The 22,338-nt window shown below is 40.6% G+C and overlaps 1 protein-coding gene across 5 annotated transcripts in view; it reads right to left on the bottom strand.

Moving 5' to 3' along the window:
* Positions 1–22,338, bottom strand: part of LOC115223029 (multivesicular body subunit 12B) — a 143,689-nt gene that overhangs the window by 32,363 nt on the left and 88,988 nt on the right. The window contains exon 1 of one of the 5 annotated variants that reach the window (XM_036512052.1): positions 3,862–3,948. The exons of the other annotated variants lie outside the window; for them this stretch is intronic. Coding sequence (XP_036367945.1) covers positions 3,862–3,933 — 72 coding nt within the window. The 5' untranslated portion in view covers positions 3,934–3,948. Of the gene's footprint in view, positions 1–3,861; positions 3,949–22,338 lie in introns of those variants that run through there. 5 annotated transcript variants of the gene reach the window in all.

The following is a 22,338-nucleotide window of genomic DNA, read 5'->3' as shown; positions in this document are numbered from 1 at the left end:
TCCTTTCTTCCCACCTCTCTCTCTCCCTTTTCTTCTTACCTCTCTCTCTGCTATATGTCTATACCTCCACTCTACATTCTCTCTCTCACTCACTCTCTACTATATATCTGTCCCTTTCTATCCCTTCAATTTGGTTCTCTCCCTCTCTCTCTGTCTCCTCCTTCTCTCCCTCTCTTTCAATCATTTACTCTCATATTCTAGTTCTATCTCCCCTCCCATCTCTATTCTGTTGTATCTCTACATCTCCATTCTGCTACCTTTATCTCTCTCTCTCTCTCATTCTCCCCCCCCCACTCCTCTGATCACTGACAAATTATAGAAATTAAAATATCTTCCAAAGATATTTTCCATTAATTCAATACTTATTGATTTCAAGGTGGAGGCAATGGCTAATTATTGATAATACACACGCACACACACACACACCATATACAAATACACAATTGATCTCTCTCTCTCTCTCTCTCTCTCTCTCTCTCTCTCTCACACACACACACACACACACACAGCATATATACACATATACAAAAAGTAAAAAAAAAAACGTTTCCATACACGCATATGCATATATGTAAATGAGAGAGAGGTGGGTGAGTACGCATGTGTGAGAGTGTGTGCACATGAGAGTGTGTGATTGTGTGTGCGTGAGAAAGATTGTGTATGTGTGACTGTGAGAGTTGTGTGTGTGTGTGTGTGTGTGCATGTGAAAGAGAGAAAGAGAGGGTGTATGAGAAGTTGCTGAGCAGTGTTGGGTCAGCTCTGCACTAACTGACCCTTGGCACAGAGATAACCAATCGAATGCTTTGGATCAACTAGCTTTGACCAGTATCTCGAGTGTGTGTGAGGAGGGGGAGAGAGAGAGAAAGACAGAGGAGAGAGAGAGAGAGAGAAGAGAAAGAGGAGAGAGAGAGAGAGAAGAGAAAGAGAAGAGGGAAAGAGAGAGAGAGAAGAGAGAAAAAAGACAAGAGGAGAGAAGAAAAAGAGAGAGAAAGACTATCACAAGATGATGTTTAGATGTATTTCCTTAAGTGTGTATGTACCTATGCAATGTGAGAGAGAGAGAGAGAGAAAGAGAGAGGGGGGAGGGGAGTATCAGTGTGCTTAGCCGTGTGTGTTGGCATACACTCGCGTCTAAAGAGCTTTCAAATGATTGAGGCATCCCTGAACAAAATGCCAGTGCATTGCAGAGTGACCTGTTTACAGCTGAGTGGACTGGAGCAACAAGAAATGAAGTGTTTCGCTCAAGAACACAACACATTGTTGGTCTGGGAATTGAACCACACACACAACACACATTGCTGTGTAGTTAAAAAGATAACTTCGAAAACACATGGTTCCTGGTTCAAGGTATTGATCAGCTTAAGGAATTGGGCTGATCAATACCTTATGACTGAAATTTGATTGATGGAAACTGTAGGGAAGCCCATTGTATATTATTGTTGTATTTCAAGATTTTTTCTTTTTTTTTTGCCAAACATGTTTTTCTTTTTTTGACAAACAAACACACACACACACACACACTATATATTTTTTTCTTCACTTGTTTATTACTGTCCTTATTTTATTATACTAACTCATGTCCACTGTCCGGGAATCTTTCATCACACATCTGTGACCTCTTCAGCGACACTTTTCGTTTTCACGTGGGTTCTTTCTCCACTTACTCCATTCAAATGAGTGAAGAAGAACAAATATATAGTGTGTGTGTTTATTTTGAAAAAAAAAAATGACCATCCTGAAATACAACAATATTTGTTTCAACACACGACTTCACATCAGGAATCTTGCAAAGCAAGTTGATAATCGTAACCATGTGGTTGGTTAGCAAGCTACTTACCACACAGCCACTCCTGCGCCTCAAATTTGTATATATATTTTTTTTATTATAGATGCAAAGCAACACCAGAGAGGAATCAACAGGTAGAGTCGGGCAGCAAACTTCTTAGCCACACCTGTGCCTGTATATTTGACTGAAACTCCTTGAAGGCTCCCTGCCCCAGTATGGCCACAGTCCAAGGACTGAAACCAATTAAAGAGAAAATGCACGTGATTGCGACAATGGTGCAGGAGTGGCTGTGTGGTAAGTAGCTTGTTTACCAACCACATGGTTCCGGGTTCAGTCCCACTGCGTGGCACCTTGGGCAAGTGTCTTCTATTATAGCCTTGGGCCGACCAAAGCCTTGTGAGTGGATTTGGTAGGCGGAAACTGAAAGAAGCCTGTCGTATATATGTATATACATATGTGTATATGTGGGTGTGTTTGTCCCCCTAGCATTGCTTGACAACTGATGCTGGTGTGTTTATGTCCCCGTCACTTAGCGGTTCGGCAAAAGAGACCGATAGAATAAGTACTGGGCTTACAAAGAATAAGTCCCGGGGTCGAGTTGCTCGATTAAAGGCGGTGCTCCAGCATGGCTGCAGTCAAATGACTGAAACAAGTAAAAGAGTAAAGAGTATGGTAGTGACAGAGGTAGTGACAATAGCAATGGTAAGGATTATGATGACAATGATGTGGTGGTGGTGGTGGTAATAGGGGATGAGACAGTTATGATGATAATGATGATGATTGTTGCAGTAACGAGGATGAAAGTGGTTTGTGGTGGTAGTGAGAGTAAGAATCATTTCTGCAATAAGTACAAGGCCCGAAATTTCAGGTGAGTGGGGCAAGTCGATTACATCGACCCCTCACCCCTCAAAGGACAAGAGGCAAAAATCGGCTTCAGTAGCATTTGAACTCAGGCCATAAAGACCAACAAAGTACCACTAAACATTTCGTCCAGCATGTTAGCCATTCTGCCAGTTCGTAGAATCATTAGTACCCCAGACTAAATTAGGATGATGATGATGATGATGATGCTTGTGGAATTGATGGTGGTGGTGGCGCTGCTGTTTGAGGAGTCAGTGATGGTGGTAGTGATGATTGATGGTTGTATTGAAACTTGTAGTGGTAACAATGACAGCCATTATGATGATGATGATGATGGCGACTATTATTATTATTATTACTATTACTATTATTATTATTATTATTACTATTATTATTATTATTATTACTATTATTACTATTATTATTATTATTACTATTATTATTACTATTATTATTATTATTATTACTATTACTATTATTATTATTACTATTATTATTATTATTACTATAGTTATTATCATTTTAGTGGTGGCGATGGTAGCATACCATTAAATTCAGTAAGGAAATGTCACTGTTTTCCTTTAGGTGGAGGGAGCAGCAGTTATCAATGGCCCCACCACCACATCCTGCCACCAATCCATCCCACCTTCCCCTGCTGTTGTTGAATGATATATATTTTTATACATAAATATATATATATGTATATATATATATATAAAACAACAACATCAATTTGACAGAAAACTGGTTGAACAAGAAGTCTTATAATAAACAGCAGATCAATGGATGGTTTGAAATATTCAATTTCGCAGACAATGCAATCAACAATGGTAAAATGATTGCTTTAATAAGCAGCATACTTTGAACAATGATTAGCCAACTCTTTTGCATGCTACATGTGTGCATGTATGTACACATACACACACACACATATCCATATCTCTATATATAAGTACACACGTGTGTGTGTGTGTGTGTATGCACATATATATTAATGAGATGAAGTGACAGGCATCTACACATCCACAGTCGTTCATACACGCAAGCATGTAAATGCATAAGCACATGCACGCACATACACGTGCAGGAGCACACAAACATATATATGGAACAATAGGTGTACGTTATGCAAACATACACAACAACACACACATGCATACATATATATATAGTGTGTGTGTGTGTGTGTGATATATATGTGTAAGAATACATACTTTGACAGATGTTGGAGCAGCAGAACAACAACGGTGTACAGGAGAAAAGTCCGATAACAAATGTACACACATCACATCAACAGGTACTTGAAGATTAGAAGGGGGGAGAGAGGAGGGGGTATGTTTAAAAGATAGAGAGAGAGAGGGAGAGAATGTTTAAGAGAGAGGGAGAGAGAAAGAGGAGGATGTGTAAGAGAGAGGAGGGATGTTTAAGAGAGAGGAGGGATGTTTAAGAGAGAGGCAGAGAGGGAGATGTGTCAGAGAGAGAGGGGGGTGTCAGAAAGCAGAGAGAGAGAAGTGAGATATTTTTGAAAGGAACGGAAGGGAAAGAGGAGGGAGGGAGTGGGGGAGAGTTTGGTGAGGGATGGATATTTGTGTGTGTGTGTGTGTGAAAAAACTGGAAATCTGAAAGCGGAGAGATGAAAAGGGAGAGATGAAGAGGGAGAAAGATATGAGAAAGGAGAGGAAGGAAAAGACAGACATATACACACGTGCATGTGTGTGTGTGTGAGAGAGAGAGCATATGTGCATGTGAAAGAGCATGCATGTGTGTGTATGAATGGAAGTGGAGAGAGAGAGAGAGAGAGATGAAAAGAACTGATGGAGAAGAAACAGAGAGGGAGAGAGAAAGTAAGAGAGTAAAAGAAAGTGATAAAGGGAGAAGAAACAGAGGAGAGAGAGAGAGAGCGAGTAATGTGTGTATAATAACTCTGGAGCTGAGCAAAGGAATAGCTTTCCAAAGAGATTTCTTTTGACCAGAGTAGATATTAGAACGTCAGGGCTTGGTTGGGTAGGGATATGTGAAAGGGGCAGAGGAATGGGGAGTGGTTGAGGGTGCACGTGACTGTGGGTAATTGCACACGTTTGTGTTTCCACATGTGTTGCATGTGAAAGCAACGGTGTGCATGCATTCCTGCATGTATGCGTCCTTATGTGCAAATGTGTGTGGATAGAGAGAAGGACAAGGAGAGGAGAAAGAGACAAAATTGAGAAAGAGAAATAGGGGATAGCGGCATGAGGGGAAGAGACAGAGATTCGGTGGGGGGCAGAGATGGAGAGATGCAAGGGAGAGAAAGGTGCAAGGGACAGGAGAATCACGGAGGGGAGGGGGTGAGACAAGGAGGGAAAAAAGAGAGAGGGTGATGAAGGGTTTGATGATACCTTCTTCCCTCCCTCCCACCTATCTTGGAGGCCCTGTAAAGGATGTTGGACATTGCCTTCTTTTCAACTAAAAGCAGCCATGTCACTGGGAGGATCAACTCTAGCAGACACAGAACACTGTGTGCTTACAAAGAATAGCTCGTTAGTGCTTCTTAATTATAAGAACAGGTGTGGCTGAGCGGTTAAGAAGTTTGCTTCCCAACCACATGGTTTTGAGTTCAGTCCCATTGTGGGGCACCTTGGGCAGAAACATTTCTTATATAGTCCTGGGCTGACCAAAACCTTGTGAATGCATTTAGAAATGGACCCTGAAAGAAATCCGTTGTGTGTCCGTCCATGTGTGTCCCTGTCCATCCGCGTGTGTGGGCGTGTGTGTGCCTGCGTGTCCCCTCATTGTCATTAAATGTGAAGGTATGTGGCTTTGGGGTTAGGGCATTCAACTTACAGTCATAAGGCTGTGAGTTCGATACTTGGTCAGCATGTTGTGTCCTTGAGCAAGATTCTTAATTTCATGTTGCTCAGAGGGGCAACAAGCCTTGTCACATTCTGTGTCATGCTGAATCTCCCCGAGAACCACGTTAATTTCACGAGCAGGCTGTCCCTTTGGGTGAATCAGCTGAAACACTAGTCACTGCAACCAATGGGGTGCCAGTTAGTTATTACACACACAGACACAGAGTTGTAGTGGAGTGGACATGTAGCATGCAAGCCTGACTCCAGGCTCCCTGAACAGATTTTTTTCTTTGGTGAACTAGCAGCTGGCTCTTGGTCACATGGTGAACATAAGAGGAGATACAAAGACACTCTGAAGGCAACCTTGAAAATGTCTAATTTATGGCAGTCTACTTTGGAACCTCTTGCCCAAGATCACTGACTGGGGTGCAGTGCTGTGTACTCTGGAGTACAGTACTCAGAATCAGAAATAATCGTAGAAAACTAAAAAGAGGAGGACTGTAAGGAAAGCAAAATTCCCACCAGATTCTTACTCTGCTATTGCATGCTTACCTCTGTAACTATGGATTTTATGCCAATATTTGCTTAATAAACCACCTCTGGGCCCACAAAGTATAAAGCTGATAACCTGGTCATCTTCAGAGACATGAAGGATAAAAATCAACACACAAGCACACGCCTTGGTAATGCTTGCCTATGAAGGGCACTGGTGCTGGTGCCACATAAAGAGCATCCAGTACACTCGATAATGTTGCTGGCATTGAGAAGGGCAGCCAATCGTAGAAACCAAGCCAAAACAGACAATGGGACCAGGGGCAGCTCTCCAGCCTTGCCAGCTCCCGTCAAACCATCGCATGGAAAATGGATGTTGAATGATGATGACCACACACACACACGATGGGCTTCTTTCAGTTTCCACCTACCAAATCTACTCACAAAGTTTGGGCTCAGCAGAAGAAACTTGTCCAACACCACATACACACCTACACTCATTGTGTGCGTACAGTAATTTATTAAATATTCATATTTTTCCATATTTCATTTTAGCCATTATCTTTGTTTATAAATTCTATTTTCCTTCAATTTTTTTTCGCTTTTTTATGTCAACCGTACAGTTTGTATTCTTCAACATGTAATAACAAATGCTATATTTTTCTTCATTTTAAGCATTTATTTAGATTTCAATTGCCGAGGGTAACATGCAGAAGAGTTATCTAAATAAATGCTTTAGATTGTCAATGCTAAGAACAAGAGAATTGGTTTGTGCTTTAGCATACTTGGATGCATCATAGCAGCTATGTGTGTTAAAGTTTTTTTCCCCCCTTGTAGTTGCAGATGCATTGTGCTGCACTGAGAGGGGAGAAAACTTGTATGGCAACATGATGCACCTACAGCATGCAAAAGGTTGAGGTTAACCTAGAGGTAAAAAAAGAAAAGAAAAAATCTCAGCAAGACCAATTTCCATCATCATTTATTATATGTTTTCCATGCTAGCAAGGTTGGATTGTTTGATACGGTCTGACAAGCTGCAGCGCCGTCAGGCCCTCAACGCCTGCCTAAAGAAAAGCGATCTTGCAAACCCAGCCAAACCATTCCAGCAATGATGATGATGATGATTTCAAATTTTGACGCAAGGCCAGCAATTTTAAAGGAGGTGGGTTAGTCTATGTTGACTTCCGTGTTCAACTGGTGTTTTATTTGATCAACCCTAAAGGGACAAAAGGTAAAATCAACCTCAGAGGAATCTGAACTCAGAATGTAAAACGGCTGGAAGAAATCCCTCTAGGCATTTCATCCGACTTGCTAACGATTCTACCAGTTCGTTACCTAATGATTATAACGACAACAGCGACACCAATGGTGGAGATAAATAGATGTGATTGGCCGCCTAAAATTGTTTCAAGTACTAAAACTTACAGTACCATTTACTAATGCTCGTTTGTTGGTATCACATTAGCCACTAATTACAGGCAGTTTTCAACGGTTCCGGCAATGGCTCCTGTCTCTTCTTCTTCACCCTCTTCCCTGTACCACAACCTATCCCGTTCCCCCTCCCCATCTCCGACAGTCTCAACATATAATTAATATTTATCGATAACATAAGAGGCTTCCAACTACATGTTGGTCGTCTTCCAACTGTAAGGAAAAAAAGAAATGTTCCATAATCATTGTTTAATTATCAGACTTTGCTACTTGGTCTCTTCAAAACTACATATTTGCTTCCAAACCAAAGGGGGGGGGCAATGATTTGTTTACATTTGTATCTCTTCCTTGTGTTTGTCACTAGCAACTTTAGATTGCCTGTTAACTAGTCTTCCAAGTGTATCACTAACAAGGATAAATATTGCTTTGAAATCAATCCCTTCACCTTCCAAATGTCACTAGTAACTCTAGATTGCCTGCAAAGTAAACTCGTCACCTACAAATTTTCACTAACGATTCTAAATTGCCTGTCATTTTGTCACCCAAACGTGTCGCTAACAGAAATACAGATTGCCTCAAAATTAATCCCTTCACCATCAGAATGTCACTAGCAACTTACCTTTCACCGTTGTAGTGTCACTAGCAATTTTAGATTGCCTGCTATCTATTCTCCCAAATGTGTCCCTACAAAAATATAGAGATTATCTGAAAATTAGTCCCTTCACATTCAGAGTGTCACTAGCAACCTTCTAAATCCACTCAAAAGGCTTGGTTCGCCTGCTGTGTTAGAAAAAGAAGCCCAAGGTGCCGTGCTATGAAACTGAACTCAAAGCACCATGGCTGAGAAGCCGATTTCTTAACCACACAGCCACAGAGACAGAGAGTCAGAGGGAAGAAGAGAAAATGTTCCCTAATCATTGTTTAATTATCAACTTTGCTACATATTTGCTTTCCGACTCAAGTGTGGGGGGGGAGACAATGATTTGCTGACAATTGTATCTCTTCCATGTGTTTGAGAGGCGGTTGGATGGAACCTACACTCGCCTCCTTATGAGAGCTCAAAATCTCTCGTGGAAGCGCCATCCAACCAAAATGCAAATATATGGGAAACTACCACCTGTGTCATCTCTTGTGAAAGGTAGGATAGTCCAGTTTGCTGGACATTGTTGTAGAGCTGAAAAAGAGGTAGTTTCTCCTCTTCTCCTCTGGAAGCCATCTACTCGCAATACCAGAGGGCGCACACTCTCCTACCTTGATGTAATCTCCAGGGATACAGGCATCCAGCAACAGGACCTCCGTAATGCCATGATGGACCGTGAAGTCTGGCGTAGCATGGTAAATTCCATTGTCTCGACCACGGTCGAACAATGATGATGATGATGTGTTTGATGGTGAGCCTGTCCCATCTCGTGTTTTTTTTTTTTTACACGAGATGGGATAGGCCCACACTCAAAGCTATTAGTTTTTACTAGTGAGAAATGGAAACAGTTAACAAAGATGCTTCGAATATAGACCTTCTTTGGAACATTGGCAGAGAAAAGAGAAAAAGGAAGAGAAAATACATAACAAGGGGGGGGGATAAATAAATAAATAAATAAAAGGAAGAATTGAGATAAAACTGCCAACATGCATTGCTGTGTTGAGTGTAGGGGTGGAGATAATGGAGGTGGTGGTGGGGCGGGGACAATGGTTAGGGTTAGTAGTGAGGGCAATGGTAATGCTCCTGGAAAAATGGCATGAACATCACAGCCTCACCAAGTACCAAATCCGAACTACCATCTGGTAAGCTCTGAGAGTCCTTTCCAAACTAAAGAAATAATAAACACAGCCATCTCAAATGGCTAAGGAGAGCCTCTATGTGGCTGTCCAGCAAGCCAGAAATAGCAGCCAAATCTTCTTTAACCCTTTTGTTACTGTATTTATTTTGAGATGCTCTGTGTTTCTTTCAATTAATTTTAAATATAGCAAAGAATTTAGTAAAAAAACTAAGTTATCATTCAGCTAGTGTTAGAAACATAAATTGTGACTAAGGTTTGGTGGAAGATTTTTATTCAAAACTTATGAAAACAAGACATTTGTACTACAGAGCCAGAGGCAGCTTCAGCTGGGTTGGTAATGAAAGGGTTAAATCACTCAAGAAAAATAAAAAGGAGACATCAGATGATATCATGGTGGATATATCAAGTCTGGAAGAATAGAAAAATGGGATGGCGGGATGGTCATGGTTGGAAGGTCTGATCAGAGGCCAGATAGATCAGTATTGAGTAGGGATTGAATGACAATGATAAAATAGCAAAGAAAGATAAAAAATAGTAAAGAAAAATAGGCATGTGAGCCACAACATCCAGGAAACTAGAAATAGTGGGAATAGGGTCCTCAACCCCCACACCTATGTCAGAAGGAAGAATAAGTGAGTGTTAAAGTGCATTTAGCTATTTCTCCTGCCCCCAATCAGAGAATGTGGTTGACAACTGAAACAGTAGCTGTGGTGGAGGTGGAATCTGGGACACAAGATTGTCCCCTTTGAAAAATTGCGATGAAAACCATTTTAATTAAAGTGAATAAAGAAGAAAAACAAATTCCTTTAATATTAGAAATTTAATATGTTTATCTCAAGTCAACTTTGGGAGTGTGTATAAAATCCATAAATTATACATACACACATAAACACACATACAAATAAAATTTATATATATACACACAATATATATATATATATATATATACACACACACACACACACATATATACACACACACACACACACACACACATATATACACACACACACACACACATATATACACACACACACACACACATATATACACACACACACACACACATATATACACACACACACATATATATATATATACACACACACAATCAATATATATATACACATATATATATATACACACACACAATCAATATATATATACACATATATATATATACACACACACAATCAATATATATATATATAATATATATATATATATAATATATATATATATATATATATATAATATACACACACACAGTAAATTTACATGTGTGTACATATTACATATAGAGAAGCACAACACACAATCATCCATGCATGACATTGTGTGTGTGTGTGTGTGTGTGTGGTAGGGTGTACATTTAGGATGTTTACATCTCAACAAGTCATGTGTAACCTTCCTTATATCCAATCATGCACATGTGTGAGACAGAGAGGCTGGAGAAGGAGGAGGTGAAAGGATTCGGAGTTGAGAAGATGGCAGGGTGTAACAGAAAAAAAGTGTAGGCAGAAAGAAGAGGGAAGGTGCAGGGGGGGAGGAAGAAAATTTGACATCATTTAATTTGTAAAATTTATTATTATTATTAGTATTATTATTATTATTAATGTTGTTAGGGCGACGAGCCGGCAGAATCATTAGCATGCCAGGCGAAATGCTTAGCGATATTTCGTCTGCTGTTACGTTCTGAGTTCAAATTCCACCGATGTCGACTTTGCCTTTCATCTTTTTTGGGATCGATTAAATAAGTACAAGTTACGCACTGAGGTTGATGTATTCGACTTGATCCCTTTGTCTGTTCTTGTTTGTCCCCTTTATGTTTAGCTCCCCCGCCCCGTGGGCAATAAAGGAATAATTATTATTAATGCAGTGAGCTGGCAGAATTGTTAGCATGCTGGATAAAATGCTTAGCGGTATTTCATCTGCCGCTATGTTCTTAGTTCAAATTCCGCTGAGGTCGACTGTTTTTCATTCTTTCAGGGTTGATAAATTAAGTACCAGTGAAACACTGGGGGTCAATATAATCGTCTAGCTTCCTCCCCCAAAATTGCTGCCCTTGTGGCAAAATTTGAAACCATTATTATTATTATTAAGGCAGCGAGCTGGCAGAATTGTTAGCACATTGGACAAAGAGCTTAGTGGCATTTTGTACGTCTTTATATTCTGGTTTCAAATGCTGCCGGGGTCAGAAGGTCACAAGGTATTTTATTCTACGCTCTAAATGAAGTGCATGGGGCAGTGTGTTTGCGTGTGCACATGTTGTGTGCATGTGCCCAACCACATGTGCCAACAAGAGGATTGACCAATGCCAGCCAAGGTGTCAATGTAGACAAACCCTTTGACAAATCCACTTGTCAGATTAAGACTGTCAGAATTATAGCTGGGTGTGTGTATGTGTGTGTGTGAGAGAGAGAAAGTAAGAGAGAGAGAGAGAGTACTTATTTCACCTGGAGATAATTACAAGATTAAGGATGGTTAAAGCAGTTCAGACTGCCATACACAGATGGATGAATGGATGGATGGATTGTAGATTTTTCTTTTGTTGTTGCTGTTGTTGTTTAGCCAAATGTCAAGCAGCTGATCTGAAATCTGAAAGATGTCCCAGCAGCCACGAACAATCTCAGCCTTTATTCAGACACAATGTTTTTAAAGACTACATTATTACAATGTGTCCAGACAGCAGAGTGTAAATCCAATGCTGTTGTGGGTGTTATTTCTAGCAGATTGAGCAATAACAACCTTATTTGCTTGTTTATCTCAAAGAAAGAGAGAGAGAAGGAAAGAAGGAAGAGATAACATAACGGAATTAGCAGAACAGAAGAAAATGACAAAGAGAGGCCAAGTATATTTGCTAACAAAGAGATGTCTTTGTTAATTAGCTGTGTTGCCGTGGAAACCAAACCGGTGTTATAAGGAATAAGAAATGTAATTACACATGAAACAGATCACAAAGTACACAAACTGATAGGGTGGGAGTGGGGTGGATTATAGAGGGTTGGAGGACAATAAACCGGACACTTTAGTGTTGAATTTTATTTTCAATCGTTATCTGTTATCCTTTGCTTGCTACAGTCATTGGATTGCGGCCATGCTGGGGCATCATCTTGAAGGGTTTAGTTCAGTAGTTTTCAACCAGGGTCCATATGATCACTGGGGAGCGGGGTCTATATAAGATTTTATTGTTAAAATTTACATGTAATAGGTTATACTTTAACAATACACAATAGTTTAACAAATTTTTTTTATACAATCCTTAATAATATTTAATTCTAAAAATATAAGAGGCTAAGAGGGTCCAACTGAATAAAATAGGAATCAGAAAGGGTCCATGGGTAAAAGCTGATTCAGTTGAACAAATTGGCCTTACGAGTTCCGTTTTCTTTTTCTTTATATATCTGGTATTTATCCTATCAGTCCCTTATAGAAACCCTTATAGGGATGTAAACTAACCAACATCGGTGATCAAGTTGTGGTGGTGGTGGTGGTGAAGGGGGACAAACACACAGTTATCATGTTCACTTTCCCATGCTTGCATGGGTGACACAAAATTTGTTGAGGTAGGTTTTCTATGGCTGGATGCTCTTCCTGTGACCAACCCTAGCTATTCGACTTTCTAACCAAAAGGGTTTCCCAATCCAATATTCATCATCATTATCATTTAACAACCGTGATCCATGCTGGCATGGGTTGGACAGTTTGACCAGAGCTGGCAAGCTGGGGAGCCACACCAGGTGCCAATCAGATCTGGCATGGATTCTACAGTCCCACTGCACAGCACCTTGGACAAATGTCTTTTACTATAGCCTTGGGCTGACCAGCCTTGTGAGTGGATTTGGTAGACAGAAACTGAAAGAAGCCTATTGTGTGTGTGTGTGTGTATGTATATATATATATATATTATATATATATATATATATATATATATATATATATATATATGTGGAGACGCAATGGCCCACTGGTTAGGGCAGAGGACTCGCAGTCGTAGGATTGCGGTTTCGATTCCCAGACCGGATGTTGTGAGTGTTTATTGAGCGAAAACACCTAAAAGCTCCACGAGGCTCCGGCAGGGGGTGGTGATCCCTGCTGTACTCTTTCACCACTCTTTCTTTCACTCTTTCTTCTGTTGGCCTGCTCGCTTAGCCAGCGGGGTGGCATCATTCGAAGGCTAAAACAATGCGAAGTGCATTATGACCAGCGATGTGTAACATCTGATGGTCTGGTCGGTCACGTGATCACGTGATATATATATATGTGTGTGTGTGTGTGTATATATATGTATGTATGAGTGGGTGTATGAAAAGTCTTGAGCCTCAAAAAAACAAAACAAAACATGGTACAAGACTTCTGATGAAGGTACAATACTTTAAGGCTCAAAACTTTTCATACATCCCTCGTATGTATGTATGTATATATGTGCGTGTGTCTGTGTTTTACCCCCCCACCCACCATGGTAGTGGAAGTAGTACTCGCTATGGTGGTGGTGGAAGTAGTACTGGCTATGGTATTAGTGTCAGTAGCATTGGTTGAGGTGGTAGTAGGGAAGACAGTGGTACTGGCCATAGTAGTGATGCCAGTAGCAATATCGATGCTGATGGTAGCAGCAACATTGTTCAGGAAACAGTTTGATGTCCAAGTTGAAAGTGATCAGAGGAAATATCATATCGTATATATACTTAGTCAATATTTTATCGGAAACCAGTGATAGACTTTCATATATTATTGATAATATATTGATAGATTGATTGGTTTGCCTGTTGTTGTTGTATTGATGAGATGTGCATTTATGCCATCTGGTGCATTCATCAAAACATTCCAGTGAAGGAAGAAAGTCAGTTGATTAGATATCATCATCATCATCATCATTTAACGTCCATCATTCATGCTGGCATGGGTTAGATGGATTGACAGCAGCTGGCAAGCCAGAGGATGGCACTGAGTCCCACTGTTTATTTTGGAATGGTTTCCATGGATGGATACCCTTCCTAACTCCAACCACTTTACAGGGTGGTTTCTATCTGGTATCAGCACCAGTGAAGTCTGTTCTGGCATGGTCTTTAAGGCCAGATGCCATTCCTAATACCTATTTCTTTATTACCCAAAAGGGACTAAACATAGAGGGAACAAACAAGGACAGACAAAGGGATTAAGTCGATTACATCGACCCCAGTGTGTAACTGGTACTTATTTAATCGACCCCGAAAGGATGAAAGGCAAAGTCGACCTCGGCGGAATTTGAACTCAGAACGTAACGGCAGATGAAATACCGCTAAGCATTTCGTCTGGCATGCTAATGTTTCTGCCTACCACTCACTTTACACAGTGGACTGGGTGTATAGTATAATATAGGAGTGGCTGTGTGGTAAGCAGATTGCTTCCCAACAATTTACTCACAGGGCAATAGAAGACATTTGCATAAGGTATTACGGAGTATGGTAGGACCTGAATCCACACAGCCATGCCAGCATCTCCAACTCTCATTATCATCATCATCATCATTTAAGGTCCATTTTCGCTGCTGGTATGGGTAGGAGAGTTTGACAGGAGTTAGACAAGCCAGAAGGCTGCACTGGGCTCCCTTCTCTGCTTTGGTATAGTTTTTACGGCTAGATACCCTTCATAATGACAACCACTTTACAGAGCATACTGGGTGCATTTTATGCGGCACCAAGACCAGTGGGGTTGCCAAGTAACCTGTGAGATGAAAACCTTTCAGCCAGGAGAGGGAGTGGAACTAAGGGAGTTAGCTTTGTGCCAGTTGAGTGGTGAAAGTTTAGTAGAGGGATATAAATAGGTATCATACTATAAAGGAGACACTTGGCTACCACAGTAAGAAAAGGAAGCCAATCCATGTGATTGGCTTGAAAAATTGTTAAGACATATTTCTTAACATGAAGCCTATGGTAACCTTAATACACAAGTAAAGAAATTTTATCCACTAATGTGGTATTGAGTACTCATTCTCGGCATTCAACATTTACTATATATATAGTAATTAAACCCTTTGGCATAAGTGAATTAGTAATTTGCCTGAAGATTATACATGTGTGCATGAAACCAATGATAGCAGATACAGGTCAGAAAATATGAATTCTATTACTATTGAGTACTTTTGTGCTGACCTCTTTTTTTATATATATTGTGTTATTCATATATATTGTGTTTTTATATATATTGTGTTGACCTCTTTTTTATATATGCCATTCAACCCCACATATATATATATATATATATACACACACACACACACACGAGAGGGGTTAGGAGGTATGGAAGGAGGGAGGAAAGGAGAAAGAGAGAGATAGATGTGCAAAAGTATAAAAAGAAGTTTCTACTTCAATGACCACCACCAGCACCACCACCTGGTCAGCTAGAAGTCATTCTAGCATGACTTGCCAGATAATAGCACTTGCAATATTTCCCAATGGAAGAATGGAATGGTTTGGGGTCTTGGAAACACTCAGGCGGCCTCTCTTCAGTTTTGTTTTTACCAATTCTACAACCATTGCTACCATCATATATAACCACCACCACCACCACCACCACCACCACCACCACCACCACCACCACCAACAACAACAACCACCACCACCACCAACAACAACACCACCACCAACAACAACAACACCACCACCAACAACAACAACACCACCACCACCAACAACACCACCACCACCACCAACCACCACCACCACCACCACCACCATCAACAATAATGATGGCAACGATAGTGGTGGCGATGATGGTGATGGTAGTGGTGGTGATGATGATGATGGTAGTGGTGGTGGTTGTAGTGGTAGCAGTTATGATACTGGTGGTTATGATGATGATGATGACTGTGGTAAAAGTGATGGTTATGATGATGATGATTAAAGTGAAACAATATTCTTTGATTTGATTGGGGGGGGGTTTCTTTACTTATTTTCTTTTAATCAATTTGCTGTTTTCTTTTTATTGTTGCTTTTCAGTGCTTCTTTTTTTTGTTTTTTGTTCTATTTATTTATTTATTTTCAAATAAACATTTGCTGTCCATTGCCACATGAAAGATGATTGAAGAAACAATTGATGCTTCAGTTGGTTGAAATATTCCTGGTGATAGCAGAAGAACATGTTGTATGCATGTGGGGGGGGATGGTCTGTAGTGTAAATATCTAAGAGGAAAGAATCTAGAAGAAGAAGGAAGAAAAGGAAGAAGAGAAAAGAGAAAAGAAAGAACTAATGAAGAAAATGAAAAAGGAGGAAGGAATGGAAAGAGAAGATGGAGAAAGTGAAAAGGAAAAAGGAGATGGAGAGGAGGATGGGAAAGACATGAATGGAGACAGGAAGAGAGAGAAGAGAACAAGGAAACTGGTGAAGAGAGAGAGAGAGAGAGAGAGAGAGAGAGAGAATAGAAGGAAAATGGAAGTGGAGAGGAGATTGTGAAGGAGGAAGAGGAGATTGTGAAGGAGGAAGAGGAGATTGTGAAGGAGGAAGAGGAGATTGTGAAGGAGGAAGAGGAGATTGTGAAGGAGGAAGAGGAGATTGTGAAGAAGGCAAAAAGGCAAGGAAGGAGATTCGAAAGAAGGAGAACATGAAGAAAGAGAAGAAAGAGGCCAGGGGAAAAGGGAAGGAAAGAGAATGATGTGGAGAATAAGAAGGGAGGATGAGAAAGAGAGAGTAGAATAGGGGAGAGGAAGGGGGAAAGAGAGGAGAGGAAGAGAGAGAATGGGTAAGGAGAGAGGAGGGAGAGGAGAAGGGGGAGAGGGGAGAAGAAATTGAAAACAATAGAAAGATAGAGTTCCAAGATCAATACTTGGTGTTGATATTCAAAGAACATTAGCCATCATTGTTTTGGCAACACTTCACAATCCTTCCACTACTACCCATACCATTATTATTCCACAACGCACCACATATACTACACTATGGTACAACATCCCATAAAACACACACAACAACAACAACAACGACGACCACCACCAAAGTTCAAATCATACAGTGCAGAGATGTCAGTCTCCAGCAAAGCTCTCGAGGATCAGACAAGATAGACATAGGCAGGTAGAAATGTAGGAAGGAAGGAAGGAAGACATAAACAAGTAAAGGTAGATAAAAAAAGTAAAAAAAAAAAACAGGTAGACAAACAGACACATAGAAACGGATAAACAAAGGAAATGTATTAACTGACTTTCTATTCAGTAAAGGTTTTCAAAACAAAGGCATCTGAAGAATATTGGCTGCCTACGAAATGGACATTTCCCCAGCAGTTTGATGCGTGATTTGAAGACATTTACAGGTAAGACTAAGACAATCTGTTAGCACAGATTGTGTTTATGCAGGTTTTTTTCATTGTTGATTGATGTTATTACTGAAAAAGTACCTTACCACCTCTGCTGTGCCTGGGCCGTTTCCAAAAGTAAGGGCCTGGCGCCAGGTATACTTATGACCTTTCCACTCATGGATACATCACAAAAGAAAAACAAGTCATATTCACAGCATCCATGGAGCTGCAATGGGATGCCAAATATTGGTTAAGTACCATACATATCTGCTTGATGGTCCCTCCTGGAAATTTTGTAGGGAGCCGTCTATGTGAATCTATGTCTGTGCATATGTCTCTCTGTCTGTCTGTGTTTGAACACTATAAATCATCCTACAAGGCGGCAGGGTCTTATTATTATAGAGCATGTGGTTTGTGCAGAGCCAATCTCACTCTCTCGTCCTTCAAACTTGTATTGGTCTCAGGCAACAAGGACCACAAGCCTAGTAGTTATCAGGATCTAGGAGTTAGCTTGTCTTAGATGAACAAACAGCTAAAGAATCAAGGGGCCTCATCAGCCCTGGGTCTGTTGAGATGTCTGTGAATGATCTCTTTCCATGACATGCCTATTAACCTACAGCTGAGACCCTAACAGGTGCTACTACCCATGGTCAGAGTATAATAGTAGTGACTCTGTGTGTGTGTGTGTGTGTGCATGCATCCCACTACCTATTTCTTTACTGCCCACAAGGGGCTACACATAGAGGGGACAAACAAGGACAGACACACAGATTAAGTCGATTATATCGACCCCAGTGCGTAACTGGTACGTATTTAATCGACCCCGAAAGGAAGAAAGGCAAAGTCAACCTCGGCGGAATTTGAACTCAGAACGCAACGGCAGACGAAATACTGCTAAACATTTCATCCAGCGTGCTAACGTTTCTGCCACCACCATCTGACAACTGGTATTGGTTTGGTTACATTTCCATAACCTATCAGTTATAGCAAAAGAGACTGATAGAATAAGTACCAGACTTTAAAATCAAGTCCTGGGGTCAATTTGTTCTACTAAAAATTCTTCGAGGTGGTGCCCCAGCATGGTCGCAGTCCAATGACTGAAACAAGTGAAAGAGAAAAGATAGCAACAAAAATAATAATGTGGCAGATACCAGTGTCACGCAAATGGCACCTGTGCCGTGTGGCATGTAAAAGCACTCATTACACTCTTGGAGTGGTTGGCGTTAGGAAGGGGATCCAGCTGTAGAAAACCATGCCAAATCAGACTGGAGTCTGGTGCAGCCTTCCAGCGTGTCAGCCCGGTCAAACTGTCCAACCCATGCCAGCATGGACACTGGACATTAAATGACGATGAGTATGGAAGCACGAAACAAGTCTTATGTTCATCTGCTTCACGGAGGTAACATGTTTAGTAAAAGCTAGCTGGTATTTTTGAAAATCCCTTTGAATGCACAAGATATTCATCGATAGGACACAGAAACACATACATGCAGATAGACAGACCTGCATTTACACACAGACATATGTACAAATACACCGCACACACACAGACAGACATAGATTCATATAGAAACAGGTATACATGCAAACGCATATGCCCACACATCAGTAAGCTCTGCTTCCACGAGTTCTGTTAGCAATGAGCAAGCAAAGAAAAAGAAAAGGGAGGGAAAAAAGAAAAAGAAGGAAAGAACAAAATGCAAATTCTATAATTTGAAGAAATGTAAGAATTCCAAGATGGAAGTGGCTTGAAGATAACAAGACTTACAAGGAGGGGAAGCAATACGTGTGTGTGTGTGTGTGTGTGTGTGTGTGTGTGTGTGTATGTGTATGTGTATTTGTGTGTTTTCATATGCATATTTATATCTATAGGAGCAACAATATATGAGAGTGTGTGTATGTATATACATATGTGTATAGACGTGTGTGCATACATATACATACATACACATATGTGCATACATGTATGTGTATGTCACGTGAAAAGCAAATACACACAAATCTCTATTTTACATATTAGATATATATACACACACACACACACACACGTGCATACATACATATATGTGCATACATACATATGTGAGATTAAAATATTATCTGAATACCAGAATCTGGAGATTATACAGTCTTAAAGAACTAAAAAGGTCACCAGCAGGTAAGAGAGTGGTGGTGTGTTCTTGGAGGGATACAAAGGTATTAGTGGGAACTGCAAGGGAGAAAGGGGAAAGAGAGTTGAATAAGGGGGCGACACAGAATAGGGGCTACAAAAGAAAGAATACTCTGTTAGCGCTCGTTCGACTACTGTGAAAGAGGAGTCTACAGATTTACATAATGAAGAATACTCTTACTCTTTACTCTTTTACTTGTTTCAGTCATTTGACTGCGGCCATGCTGGAGCACCACCTTTAGTCGAGCAAATCGACAACAGGACTTATTCTTTGTAAGCCTAGTACTTATTCTATCAGTCTCTTTTACCGAACCGCTAAGTTACGGGGACGTAAACACACCACCATCGGTTGTCAAGCAATGCTAGGGGGACAAACACAGACACACAAACTCACACACACATATATATATATACATATACACGACGGGCTTCTTTCAGTTTCCGTCTACCAAATCCACTCACAAGGCTTTGGTCGGCTCGAGGATATAGTAGAAGACACTTGCCCAAGGTGCCACGCAGTGGGACTGAACCCGGAACCATGTGGTTGGTTAGCAAGCTACTTACCACACAGCCACTCCTGCGCCTATACTGGAGCTGTCTTTTAGGGTTTTTTTTTGTTTGTTTGTTTCAGTCCTTGAACTCTGGCCATGCTGGGGCACTGCCTTGAAGGGTTTCAGTTGAATAAATTGACCCAAGTACTTATTTTGTCAGTTTCTTTTGCTGAACTGCAAGGGACTAACACAAAACTACAATCTCTCACACACAATGGGCTTCTTTCAGTTTCTATTTACCAAATCCACTCACAAGGCTCTGGTCAGTTACGCTCTATAGTAGAAGACGCTTGTCCTAGATGCCACACAGTGGGACTGAACCTAAAACCACACGGTTGGGAAGCAAGCTTCTTACCACACAGCCACACCTGTGCTTATCTATGCTGACTCTGTTAGTTTGCCTCTCCTCCTCATCACCATCATTTCACTGTCTCTCTTCAGTAAGAGGCTGAAATAGCAAATGCCTTCGATTTTTTCTTCATACCTACACATTCTCCTTAAAGCCACAATTCTTTACCTGGAGAAGGGAGGTGGAGGAATTTCAGAATTCCAAGAGAAAATTTAGGAATTCCAATACGAAAATTGGATTTTAAGTTGAAAACTTCTCCATCAATATTCACACAGTGTTGGCTGAATTTATTTTGGAAATATTGATTTTAACAACGCTAATGTTAAATTAATATAAGGCTGTTTATGTTATGCAATAAACTGTGTTGTATACGAAACTGCATTTCTTTCTCTCTCTCTCCCTCTCTCTCTCATCATAAGCAGGGGAGGGGTAATTGGGACGAATTAAGAAAGAGGTGAACAGGCTGTGCGGTTAAAAAGTTCGCTTTGCAATCAAGTAGCATCAGGTTCAGTCCCACTACACAACACCTTGACCAAGTGCTTTCAACTATAGCCCCGTCACTTAGCGGTTCGGCAAAAGAGACCGATAGAATAAGTACTGGGCTTACAAAGAATAAGTCCCGGGGTCGAGTTGCTCGATTAAAGGCGGTGCTCCAGCATGGCCGCAGTCAAATGACTGAAACAAGTAAAAGAGTAAAGAGGCCAACCAATGCCTTATGAGTGAATTTGGGAGATGGAAACTGTGAGAAGCCAGTCGTGTGTGTGTGTGTGTGTGTCTGTATATGGCTCTCCACCCATCATCTGAGAATCAGTGTTGGTTTGTTTTCATCGTTGTAAGTTAGCAGTTCAGCAAAAGGGACCAATAGGATGAGTACCAGTGTTAAAATAAGTAGCAGGGTCAATTTCTACAAAGCAGTGCTCCAGAATGGCCACAGTCCAATGACTGCAACAAGCAGATGGACCATAAAGGAGGTTTGTTTCTTTAAAACAAAAAAAAAAAAACACTGCTCTAGGGATCACTCATCTAATGGGGGTAAATCTAGCAATATTCTGCCCCCAAAATGATTACAAAATTATGTAGCATGCCATAAACCTTATGAATTGTATGAGGATTGGTGGAGCACTAAATAGAACACCTTTAATCATTTGATTTTGAGTCTGGTTCATTCTGAGTTCAAATCCCAATCAAGTCTTTGCCTCAAGTACTCATAGGGAAAGTTACTTGGTTTCTATGGTGTGTAAACGATCGAGATTACATTTCCCCTGGATGGGATGCTGGTCCATCACAGGGTTAACTTTCCCAGCTACTGCTGGAACTCATTTACAGCTGAGCGGATTGGAGCAATGTGGAATGAAGTGTTTTGCTCAAGAACACAGCATACCACCCAGTCTAGGATTTGAGATCACAATCTTGAAGTCCTGAGTGCAACACCCTAACCACTGGACTATGTGTACCCAAGGATAACTTACAAGGTCAATGAAACAAGCAGCAATAAAATAAGTATTGAGAGGAGAGGTCCATTTATAATTAACTGTACTTTTCCCAAGAAGGCAAAGTGCTCCAGCTTGGCCACAGAGCAATGACTGAAACAAATAAGCCAGTTATAAAGTAAGACAGAGACCATAAAGGACAATAGTTAATTAACAAGACCTCACTGATTTAGACAGCCATGACTGTGTGGTTAAAAAACTCACTTTGCAATCACAGATTTTGGGTTCAGTCCTATTGCATGGCACCCTGAACAAATGTCCCCTACTATTGTCGACTTCTATTATTTAATATTTTTTTTTATTTCACTTGAAACTATTGCAACGGTGAGAAACACT

The sequence above is a fragment of the Octopus sinensis genome, linkage group LG21, assembly GCF_006345805.1.
Source record: "Octopus sinensis linkage group LG21, ASM634580v1, whole genome shotgun sequence".
NCBI classification, from domain to species: Eukaryota; Metazoa; Mollusca; class Cephalopoda; order Octopoda; family Octopodidae; genus Octopus; species Octopus sinensis.
Note: the sequence above shows the minus strand (reverse complement) of the source record. Positions and strands in the feature narration are given on the sequence as shown.